The following is a 12,731-nucleotide window of genomic DNA, read 5'->3' on the forward strand; positions in this document are numbered from 1 at the left end:
AAAAAAAAAGGTTTGTTAATAACAATGAAACCTCACATTTGTAAAACCCGGTTTTATAAAAAAGGAAAAAGTACTTTCACATTCGCTGTTTCATTTGAAGCTGAATGAGGAAATTTTAAAGGCAGAGAAAGACTGACTGGCATGTATTGATAACATGGCTAACAGGTAGAAGACTCCTAACTCAGTTCTCATTCACCTTATTACAGATAATGGATGAATACTGAACAAGTAAACAAACTGTCACACACAATACAGGCTTCCCTGGTGGTGCAGTGGTTGAGAATCTGCCTGCTAATGCAGGGGACACGGGTTCGAGCCCTGGTCTGGGAGGATCCCACATGCCGCGGAGCAACTAGGCCCGTGAGCCACAACTACTGAGCCTGCGTGTCTGGAGCCTGTGCTCTGCAACAAGAGAGGCTGCGATAGTGAGAGGCCCTCACACCGCGATGAAGAGTGGCCCCCGCGCACCACAACTAGAGAAAGCCCTCACACAGAAATGAAGACCCAACACAGCCATAAATAAATAAATAAATAAATAAAAAGCCAAGCATTTGAAGCCCTTTTTAAAACAACAACAAAACATTAGTATGAGGAAATTTTTTTTACCAGTGGCACCTTTTTATCTATTCCTTCATTCAGCAAGTAATTCTGAGCACCTACTGTGTAGCACGCAATGTTCAAGACCAGTACTTCTCAAACCATCTGTGGTGAAGGACCAGTTTAATTATTTTATATTTCCAATCCAGTGGAGAATTCCTCACAATCCCAGGTCTGAGCCTGCATTCCACCCTTTAGGAACACGGACTTGTGGGTTTGACCATGGTGCTCAAAACCGTGTGTGGATGTGAGTCACAACGATCACAATAAAGTATGTGGAGAAAGAACAATTTCATTTTGATGTTATTAAGAACAACTGTTACAACTGAGTTTCTGTGTATGGGAAATTCCCATATCTGCAGTAATAAGGAAGCACATTATCCAGTGAGCACACCAGTAACGTTAGAATAACACCATTTAGTTAGGTTCAGTATTATCACAATTCTCAAAATAATGGGACGCTTTAACTTTTCAATTTCATATTCTGAATTTAATTTTAATCTATTTTCTTTCAATCATTTTTTAGTATTAGTTCCTTTGTGTGGAAGGAGACATCTTTGATTTTTCTTGACATCAGAGTATTTTATAAACTGTTTATTTCAAAAACAATTTACCTATTGGTGAGTTTAGTGGGTTTCAAGTAGCTCTTTTTTAAAAAAATAAATTTATTTACTTACTCATTTATTTTTGGTTGCACTGGGTCTTTGCTGCTGCACAAGGGCTTTCTCTAGTTGCGGTGAGCAGGGGCTAACTCTTCATTGCGGTGCGTGGGCTTCTCATTATGGTGGCTTCTCTTGTGGCAGAGCACGGGCTTCAGCAGCTGCAGCAAGTGGGCTCAGTAGTTGCAGCATGCAGGCCCCAGGGTGCGTGGGTTTCAGTAGTTGCGATGCATGGGCTCAGCAGTTGCAGCACACAGGCTCTAGAGTGCAGGCTCAGTAGTTGTGGTGCATGGGCTTAGTTGCTCCACGGCATGTGGGATCTTCCCGGACCAGGGCTTGAACCCGTGTCCCCTGCATTGGCAGGCGGATTCTTAACCACTGCGCCACCAGGGAAGTCTCCAAGTGAGGGTTAAACACAACCCTAGTGACTGTGAGATAAAATTCAATGCCTTTTGGGTCTATACAATGTCTGACAGTTTGACTAGTCTGATCAATTGAACAGTAGCTTTGGCATTTTGTAGACTGAACCCTCCTTACTTATCTGAATTTTGATTCTCCAATTTATAAACATTGTGATTCCCCGGTGGCTGGGGAAAAGCCATTGGAGCAAGAAAACTGGTGTTGGCAACAAATAAAATGTGAATTTTTTGTTGTTGTTGCAATGTAGAACCTAGATAAATGTAATTCCAGAACGTTGTCCCTAAAAATGATGGATTCCAAGGAAAAAGAAATTTTTGCAGAGGTCAACGTAATTGTTTGATAAGGATTAAATAAAGAGTCACGGAAGTTGCTTTAGGAAAATTTCCTGGCTACTACAGCAAGATTTCCTTTGAGCAAAGGCCAAGTTTTAAATCTCACTCAGGCATGTTTTAACAGGATTCCACTTGTAATTTTCCAGTAGGTTTCTTTCTCTTAGAGCTATTGGAAAGCAACCAACTTTAGTATTGCCCAACTTAATGATACACCCAGAAAAATAATTCAAGTATGAAAAAATGATAACTTAAAAAATTATCTGAAAATGATAATCTGAAAATTTCTCAGTCTTCACCCCAAATTGGCACCGTTTTCTCATGTTGTGCATCTGAATATAACTATCCTTATTTAAAAATCAATTTTAATGTTCTGGCTTTTCCCAAATATACCATGACTACAACTTAATATGAACTTAGTTAACATAGTTACTGGCTTTGCCGTTACAAATAGTTAACAATCTTTGCACAATGGTATTTAGTTATGAAATACGGCATGACTGTACTCCAATATATCTGGGAGCTAAAATCCAAGGATTTAAGCTACAGTATTACAACTATTTTCCCATTTTGTAATACTGTTCCATAACAAGATTTAATTACCATGGAATTCCTCAAGTTGGAGTTCCATTTTGGGGTAATCACTGCACCTCTTTTTAACTGGGACAAATGCAATTCCCAGAACAGTGCTGGCATTACCTAGGAACACGTTAGGAAAGCAGAATCTCAAGCTCCACCCCACACCCAGTTAGAACTTTTATTTTAACAAGTTCCCTAGGTGAGTCTTATGTGCATTCAAGTGAGCAAAGCACTGAACTAGCGTTCGCCTAACCATATGCCTTTGAGTATCATTCACAAAAAGTGATATGAGAGCTGCATTTATACATTAATCAACTCAATATTGCGGGCTTACTGTATGTGATAAGCACTGTGTTCCGAGCTGTAGCTGCTTTGTTGATCTCATTCAGGTTGGTAAAGAACCCTCCTAAAGTCTACAGCCCTCAAGCACCAAACCCACATTAAAGAAACACAAATGCCTCTACAAAATAGGAAGAAATGTTTTTCCAGGAATATTTTAAAAATATTCCTCTACCACAAAGCTCAATTGAGTTAAAAATTTTTTTTAATTCTAAGGGAGTATGAATCTGAGTTACCAGAAATTTAAGTACAGATTTGGGAGGTGTATTTCCTTTCTTTTCCACCTTTATTTTGGTGGAGCAGGGGTAATTTGTAAAGTTCAAGTTATAAAAAGCAGGAAAAAACCCATTCATAATCCTATCAGCCATGGGCAAGTATTACTTCTCATCTTTTTTTCTATATAGGTTTATATAGTTGCCATCATATTTTAGATACAAATTGATATAGGTTCTTTTCCATGACATAGTATGACCATTTTTCCTACTAAAAACTCCCTGTATTTTGCAGCCAATAAAATCACGCCATACTATGGATGTACAAGGCAATCTTTTCTTTAACACGGGATAAAAAATAATGTGATGAATATTCTTAAGCATATATTCTTGTCACACTCTAGACTACTTCCTCATATTAACAACGAATGTATAGAATGGATGCTGATTTGAGACCAATACTCTGTTACGCTGAACAAACTGTGTGTAGTATAGTTTCAGGTCCTTAGCTTTTTAAGACTTTAAAATTCGCAAAAGGTATTACACTATACCTTAGTGGTATCTGATTCTGTGGAATAGTAACCCACTCAAACTAGCTTAAGAAGAAGAACACAGGAATTGCACAGACATGAAGTAAATAGAGAGAGGCAGAGCTGTGCCTGATGAGAACTGCAAAGATTTCAGACAGCTTCTCTTTCTCGGCAGTTACCTTTACATTTTTCTGGTTGATTGCTTTATTTGCTATGAAGAATGTCCTCTGCCCACACATGACATTCAGGCTCCAGATTTGTTGACCTTAAAATTCCAGGGCTCATCATCATCTAAATGGCCGCACTTCAACTCTAAATTTCCAGGAGAGCTAATTCAAGAGTCTCTCCACCCTTATCAGAATTCCATTTCAGTTTGTACAGGCCTTCTAGAGAGCTGAAAGAGGGTGAGCTGGCCCTTCAGGAGATGTGAAAGGAATTAGTAACCAGAGCTGGAATTAGATTTTTTTCTACTCAAACTACCCTGAGCTCAATGATGGCTGTCTGCAAATGAGGCCAGAATAAGGATCCTTCACACTGTTAAAAACAAATAAACAAACCCTCCAAATAACCAAAACATCAACAACTGGTTCAACATGAAGAACATGCTTCTGAATATGCAGAAAATATATTTCTTTGGCAGTGGGAATGGATAGATCAGGCCATATATTAATAGGTAATAAATGTGGTTATGACATATTGGAGTGAGGACAGAAAACAAGTTTTATTAGTCAAATTATCTGTTATCATCTTAGAATAAGAAATTTGTGCTTTGTGCGTTAATTTCTAAGCCTTTGTAGCTTCTTCCCCTTGATTTTCTAAATTCACTTTTGTCCAACCTTGGATCAACGGAATAAATATTTAGGCCAGAACTTAAAAAGTGGCAGAGAGTGGGTGGGGTAATAGCAACATCAGAAGCTGGAGAACACGGGCTAAAATCTGATTGGAGACACCTACTTTATCTATTGGAGAGATAAAAATCCAAAATAACCATGGTTGCAATCTCTTTCTGGCTGGGATTTTCTATCACAAACTCTTCTTATATACATATTGTTTTACAAGGAAGCTTCTCTTAAGAAACACACAACCCACCTAAGTGGGTTTTGTGACTTGGGATAAATGGGCAGAAGCTAAAAGCTTTCTAAAGACAATGGGAGGACTTCCCTGGTGGCGCAGTGGTTAAGAATCCGCCTGCCAACACAGGGTACACAGGTTCAAGCCCCGGTCCGGGAGGATCCCACATGCCGTGGAGCAACTAAGCCCGTGTGCCACAACTACTGAGCCTGCACTCTAGAGCCCGTGAGCCCCAACTACTGAGCCCACATGCTGCAACTACTGAAGCCCGTGCGCCTAGAGCCCATGCTCCACAACAAGAGAAGCCACCGCAACGAGAAGCCGGTGCACCACAACGAAGAGTAGCCCCCACTCGCCACAACCAGAGAAAGCCTATGCGCAGCAACAAAGACCCAACGCAGCCAAAATAAATAAATAAATTTATAAAAAAATAAAAATAAAGACAATGGGAGGTATACCAAACAGTTGCTATGGGTAACCGCTCCATCTCTAAAGAAACATTAGGCTGAACGATAACTTAGTACCCATTACCACTTTCAGCGATTAATGGGGCTTGGACAATAGTTTAAAACTTTAGGCTTCAACTGCATCTAAGTCTACTTCTTCAAAGGTGGCATCCTACCCCTCTATCAAGCTATAAGCAAACTTGAACTCTTTACTCACAATCAAGGGGTACTTAGGTTCACATCAAACTCTTTAAGGTCCTCATACACAACACATGATCCTCCTACAGGGAATGACTCAGATCAGATGACAAGGCATGAAGTGGTTGTGAATCCTGAATCCGTATCATTTACAGGCAGCAACAATGCTTGGACCTAGAAGGTTTGGTATTCTTTGAATAAATTAAGCTCAAGTGGGAAAACATGAAGTTTTTGAACTGCTTTCCATTGTCTTGAGCCAAACAAAATATGGTCAGGCATTAGTGACACAACAAATAGATAAAAGTTCAAACTCTCTCAAATGCAATTTATTGTTTACCCAGTGGGGCAATGTCTACTTAGTCTTTGACCTAAATGAGATTCTTGTCTATTTAAGACCTTGACCTGATATTCTTTTGTATTTCTGAGGTTTATATTTTAAGGTGATTGGACGCTTTTATCCACTAAACCAACCAAAGCTAATCTTCCATTTTAATCACTGGAAAAAAAGAACAGACTTGAACTCTATTTTGAAAGCAAGTTTCAACCAAAAAACACAGACACCTGTAATTTTTCTTACGTGAGGCACTTATTCTTTAGCCATTGTTAAGAATCTAAAAACCTGCTCTACTGCATTTGAGTTATTACATGAAATTACTTTGTATTGAAGTTGAAAAATAATTTTTAAAGAAAATTCAATACTGTAATTATGTACCTACCTCTTACCATGTAAAACTTGCATTGGCATTTTTCAGCATCCGAGACTAGTAAAACATTTATTTTTACACAAAAGAACTTAATTGTTCTTTTAAAATTCTCATATAAATAATACGACATTTAAAGTTTAAAAGCAAATCAACATCTGTAATACTGATGCATAAGAGAATATAATATATCACATTGTATTTGGGTAACTGTGCTTTATCTTCATATATTTTTAAAACTCCTTAATTATGTTGGAAAAAACCCCAAGACCATTGCTATTTGATAAACATATTTATTAACATTTTAGATTTTTTCATACATACTTTAATATGTATGTATTAAAATATTTTAAAAATGACTATGATCTGATGGTAGTAGAGACTGATTGCTTACTTGAAAAAATTATTTTATACATGTCAAAATGCACTATCCTCAACTATTTAATTGGTTTGTAAAATGCTTGAAGTATGTAAAAAAAATAAAGATGTAATTTTTCATACCTTACAGACTTATAAAGAGTTGCTAGCTGGCACAAAGACAATTAATTTATTTTACAATGAAAATTTACTTTGATAGTTTGAAGGCTAGCACTATGTAGGACATTTTCCAGAAGACTAGAGATGCTTCAGATAAAAAGAAATGTATAAAACACAGCTATCGGAAATGTTTTTTGAAAAAGAATATACTATAAAATAAGACAATCATCTTTCAAGAAAAGACTTTTCATATCGATTTCTTTTATTCAAACAGACTGACATGACTCAGGTATTTTTAAGTGTTTCAGAAACACTTCCTCAAAAATTTCCAAGACAGCAGCCTTCAGATGTTCCCTCAATCCCAGTGTGCTCAGATGAAGCAAATCTTATGAGAACTTACCACCAACCACAAGTTTTTTTGGGGCATGGACCATATCTTACTCTTTGTCTTCCCCCCAGTGCTTAGAAGTAGGCTCTCCTCGACAAACGTTCACTGAACTCCATTGCTGAAATTGTAACAGCAAAAATATCAACACAACCCATCAACAAATAAACAGTCCTTCGGAGGATTGTGGGAAATCAAAACACTTTCAGTTTATACAAGTATTCATAAAACACATGAAAATGTTCTAGTTTATCCTAAATGCCCCAGCCCTTATGAGTACTACACGAAGAAGCAATTAAAAGGGAAAATCTTCCTGAGTAGTTCATAAACTACGGGTAGTTTTTAAAACTGAATAGCAGTCTGATAATTTTAAGAGGCAAGCTAAATATTAGCTATACTCAGTCTAATATAATTGTTCAGTATAATTGTTTTATACAGGTCCCATATTAAGTCAGGCCTGCTTTTAAAATTAAGTCACAAAAGAGAAAACATTTTCAATCTGTAATTAAATTTAAACCATTAATTTGAATTATACCTTTAAAGTCTATTAATTTAACAAAGATAGCCAAAAGTTGCTATTTGAGGAAAAGGCCTTTCGTTCGGCCTGTGAACAGTGAAAGTTAAAAAAAAAAAAAAAAAAAAAAAGGCATGTAATAAAAGCATTTTCCATAAAAACAAAGATACCTCAAGCAGGTCCACCTATATCTCTAGTTGAGGTCAGAAACTAATTCCATATTTAAAAAATTATATTATTTTAAACTTTACATGAACTCAGCTTGGCCTGTTTTTTTCCAGATGAGTCAGGTTTTAGTGTACTTGAAGGAAATTAAGCATATTGAGAAGACAATGGCTTCAAAGAACATACAATCTAGTGGAGGAATAACACACAATCACCGAATCCAAGTGACAGTAAAGTGTCATCCTTCAAATTAATTCTGGGAGAAAAACTTAGTTGCCCCCTTCCTCAAAATCAAGACACAAAATTTTGAAAAAGTCCTATTCATGTGTCAAAGAGCTATATATAACCCTTTTTATCTAGAAGTGACACTGTTCTCCTGTAATCGAGTGCTTCCCCATTTATCTTCCAAAATCTTTGGAGACTTAATCCAAAGTATGAGGACAAATCAATAATGATAATTTAAGCTAAGTATTAATGTTTATGAAAATTTAGCACATTCCAAACATGCCATTGAAGTATGAGGATAAAGAAAGAACTTAGTTCCAAAAGGAAAAACTACCATTACAAATGAAGTAGTCTCCCAAATTCAAATGGCAGAGTGAAGATTAGCTACAATTGTTCCTCTGGACGGATTTTTTGACTCAGCATTTATTTATGTTATTTATTTACACTTTTCAGTGTAATATGGCTCAGTTATTTCACTGATATATAAAAAGGGATTTAAAAAGTCTGAATTATATTAAATAACTTAAAGTAAAATAATGTAAAATGTCAAGGTGAGATCTGGGGAAAAAAATATATACTTCTAGATAGACTCTGGAGCATTTCAACCTCTTTTCTGACATGATAAATCCAGGACATATTTCAATGGGTAATCCCATATTTTGACCAAGTTTTTTAAATGTTGAAAGGAAAAAAAAAATCTTACAGAAACTCCGAAGGGACAGAAATCTTAGCAGTATTGTCAACATTACCTCCTCTGACTGGGCTGTGGCAGATAGCACTGGTACAGACTGTACCTCTCCCCTGCACATCAGCAGCAACTCGACACCTTGCTCTCTCATGCAGGATGCTTATCAGAACACAAGTGAATCGGCAACAACAAAATGCTAACCTGACATTTTCTCTAATTCGTTTTTAAAAAGTAAATTCATCACAAATACTTTGTATGAGTAACAATAAACTTGTGACAGTTCACAAGAGACAGGAGAATATCAGTGTGTCAGGACACCAGTTAACAATCACTGTTCTAGAATTTTAGGGAGGCTTTAGAAAATAAAACCACATTCCTTAGAGTGCAGGATTTATATAAGGAATTTGAAGCTTGTAGTTGAGAAATGTATTAAATTGATAATTAGGAAACTAATTCTGTTTTTATAAACCAGAGGTCTTGGACATATCCTATTCTCAGCGTGAAGCCTTTGTTGATCCCTCTTCTGTTTGTAAAATACATACCAACCATGCCTGTTTGAGGTTATAAATAATCAGAGTGTCATGGAGGATCATGTTCTAAAAGCTGATGTGAAGGGTTAGAAGAGCAGCTTGCATAGAGGACAGCCTTAAGGCAGCAGGGTAGCTGTATCCCAGAACAAAGTAAATGCTAAAAAAAAGCGAACTTTGAAAGAGCCAGAACCCTCAATGAGGAGAAACCACTGATGCATTATAATGGTCAACACAGAGCACTGCTGTCTAAATCCCTTTCTTAATGTTTTCAATTCAGAGGCTTCAAGTTTTCTTCTAGGAGATCTGATTATAAGATGTAGTCAAAGAGAAACAGTTTTTATTTTACTGTTACATAGGATGGGCTGGCAAACTTTATCTTACAAAGGGCCAGATTGTAAATATTTTAGGTTTCGCAGGTCACACGATCTGGTCTCTGACGCTTTATTTTGTTCTACAACCCTTTAAAAATGTACAGGCCATTTCCAGCATGCTAGCCATACAGAATCAGGCTGCTTGCCAAATCAGGCCGCAGTCTGCAGACCTCTGATACAGAAGAAAAGCAATTCTCAACTACTAACTCTCCACCCAAATTCCCTTCTCCTTGTTTCAACTTTAAATAATTTCAGGTAGAATAGGAATTAGAGGTTTAAAGGACTGTAAGGATGAGGGATCTAATCTAACTTTCCAAATGAGGAGCTGAAGGCACAGAGCACCCAAGTGACTTGCTTACAGCAGAGGCCAAATGCTCACTTTTCCCTCCTTCCCCTTCCATTTCTGGAATGCTTACACTCAAACTTGAGGACTCCCTTTAAAATAAAGTCTACTGGACCTTTACTATATTCACAGCGTAAAATATTCGTTTTACCGGATACTTGTTTCACATTCTCTTATCGTGTTCAAGAAAGTCACATCAGGAAAAACTTACAATACTTTTTAGTTTATATTGAACTAGCATGGGGCTTAAGGAGGCTTAGAATTCTGTCCCCTAAATTTAATAAACTGCTGAGTTTACTCAAGCTGGACAGGCTAGCTTCTGAGAAGAAACCTGAATAGGCCTGCTAGGTGGAGGGGATCAGTTATATGGCATTAACATTCAAGATAAGCAGACATCACTCCTCTAATTAAATTCCTCTGGAACACATGGGGCTACCAAGCAAACACCTTACAGGAAGAGTCTAATCCTATCCATTTACCATTTTTTCTATTACTGAAATATGGAATGAGGAATAGCACTTTAATGCCACCTCTCAGAGTAAAGTATATATAAAAAAGAACATTTTCATTTTCCTTCAACTGGTAAAACAAAAGCTTATTCTTTGTACCTGAGTTTCTAGTTGTTTCCCCACAGCATTTCTGATAAAAAGCATACTTTTATTGTCAATGAAGAAATTCTCTAAACCAAAACAGATATAGTCAGATATTCCAAATGAACCTTCCCTAAATTTAGAACTTGAATTTTAAAGCAACTTTATAGAACAATGTTACCACCCTATATCAAAAAAAATCTTTCATGTGGCAATTCTGGATATAAGGCTTGAAATCTCTTGGATCTTTCAAAATACACTCACACAACATATGGATTGATAAAATGTTATCACTGATAAACCATGTGTCATCCAGGTTCTTTATGAAATGCCATTACATACCAGCCCTGAAATGTCACAATTCCATCATATACAGATTTGTGAAATTTTCACTCTAGATATGAGGTAATGTGTTTTCTCCACATCGTGTCCTCACTTTTCAGGTAAGGGGAATATGACTCCCTTAAGACTGAAAAACAAGCCATGCCCTCCTCCCTCATTAAAAAAGATTAAAGAAGAAAATCATCACTTCTTCATGATCCGTGAGTGGCTCCTAAATCTTCCTTTTATTCTACTGTATTTAAAAACTCTTCTTCTTGAAGTTTCAATTTAAAATCCTCTCTGATTCTTTCTAGCAGCTCTGGTTTAAAAATAACATCCAATGCAGTCATTGCCAGAGCTTTGGCCGTTCTCAAAGTGTAGAACTGAGCTTCTTGTGATCCTAAAAGGTAGATAAAATGAATAAAGATAACCTCATACGTATTACAATTACTTTATTAGTTTTCTGGTTAGCTTTCAATATCTAAATTGCCTCTCCAACTGCCCACCACAATATAGTATTTCCTGAGGTGTTGTTAGGTAAAGAAGTAATAACAGGCTAACCTAAACAGTTAGAGAGGCAACTACTACTACGAAAAGAGTATATGCCAAAACATTCACTTGTAATAACACTTACCTGCAGCTTCAGTATATTGTTCTGTATGATTCAAGGCATTAGAGCCAATGTAAAAATATGGATGAATCCCAGGAACCACAAAAGTAACATTTCCAAAATCAGTAGATCCTTGGAAAGGTAAGACAAACCATGAATTTCTAATTGCTAGTCCAATGGACGCTAAAGCACACTTATCTTAATCTCTATAGCACCTGACGTGATTTACTGCTCCTTCCTTTCTAGAAACTCTCTACTCTTTTGGTTTCCATGACTCCACTCTCCTGACTGTCTGGCTTCCTCTGTCTCCCTCTCTAGTCACTTTCCTTCACCTGTCACCTGAGTACTGGTGATCCCTAGGGTTTCATCTCTGGGCTACTCCTCCTCCTGTGTACTTGGGCAACCTCATCCACATTGAAACCTATGTTTTCAATCACCTCTCGTGTATTGATAACCCCTCAAGTCTCCACCCAAACAACTTTTGGAACAGGCTACTGGACAGCTTTCCTTAGAAGTCCTGTGAACACCTCAAATTTAACAAACTAATAATTAATACCAACCCACCATACTCCAGCCTGCTCTTTCTCTTGAACTCTTTATCTCACTGAATGACATCAACACCCTGTTTTTATCTCCAAGCCCCTCTGAGTCTATTTCATCAACGTTTATTATTATATTTTAAGAGAGGCTTTTCTAACATGCAAATGTAATAATGCTCTTAAAAGGAAAAAAACCTAAAATAACCTGATATGCTTATGATTATTTAAATTCTAATAACTGTTTGTTACTCCTCAGAAACTGAAAATGCCCCCATATAACTAAGTCCTTAGTAACCTGTGTACTGATGACTGGAGATGAATTAAAATTCTATTTCCCCTTTAAGTAGCTTACTTAAAAATTAGAACTAAGCAAATTTAAACACTAGAAATATTTAGAATATAAAGCAAAGAGTATGTTGGCTATTTCTAAAAACAAATCTGTTCACCTGACGTTCTACATTCACTGAGGGGTGCATCAGTGTCTTTCCCCTACCCATTAAGTTTGTGAAAAAACTCATTAAAAATCAGGAGCAATACCTCCCCCAACCTCGAAAGCTGTTAAACAAAACCATTTAACCATGGGTGGTACTTCCCTTCCTCAAATAGCATATGATATGTTTGAAAGAACTTAATCACCTGAAGGGCCATTCAACATTGCATCTTCTGAAATGAAGTCTATTCCCAGCTTTTTTCCATTTTCAATATAAGCTTTCCACAGGCTCTTATTGGGAAGAACATTGTAATAATCATGTGCTCCACCTTCAATTTCTACCTAATAAAAAAATTATAAAACAAATTTTGAATTAAGAAACTCAAATTCACTATCTAATTTTCAAACCAGCAATAGTTCTCTAACAGAAAGAGGCTTAAGAGGAGGCACCTCCCTTCAGGA

At 36.8% G+C, this 12,731-nt stretch overlaps 1 protein-coding gene across 1 annotated transcript in view; it reads right to left on the reverse strand.

The window, feature by feature from the left end:
* Positions 1 to 1,655: 1,655 nt before the first annotated feature.
* The window catches only part of PM20D2 (peptidase M20 domain containing 2), a 28,570-nt gene continuing 17,494 nt past the window's right edge, over positions 1,656 to 12,731 (reverse strand). Inside the window, exons 5-7 of the mRNA XM_060003263.1 lie at positions 12,476 to 12,611; positions 11,325 to 11,432; positions 1,656 to 11,090 (exon numbers count right to left, since the gene is read on the reverse strand). Coding sequence (XP_059859246.1) covers positions 10,936 to 11,090; positions 11,325 to 11,432; positions 12,476 to 12,611 — 399 coding nt within the window. The 3' untranslated portion in view covers positions 1,656 to 10,935. The remainder of the gene's footprint in view (positions 11,091 to 11,324; positions 11,433 to 12,475; positions 12,612 to 12,731) is intronic.

The sequence above is a fragment of the Delphinus delphis genome, unplaced genomic scaffold (assembly GCF_949987515.2).
Source record: "Delphinus delphis unplaced genomic scaffold, mDelDel1.2 scaffold_326, whole genome shotgun sequence".
Taxonomy (NCBI): domain Eukaryota; kingdom Metazoa; phylum Chordata; class Mammalia; order Artiodactyla; family Delphinidae; genus Delphinus; species Delphinus delphis.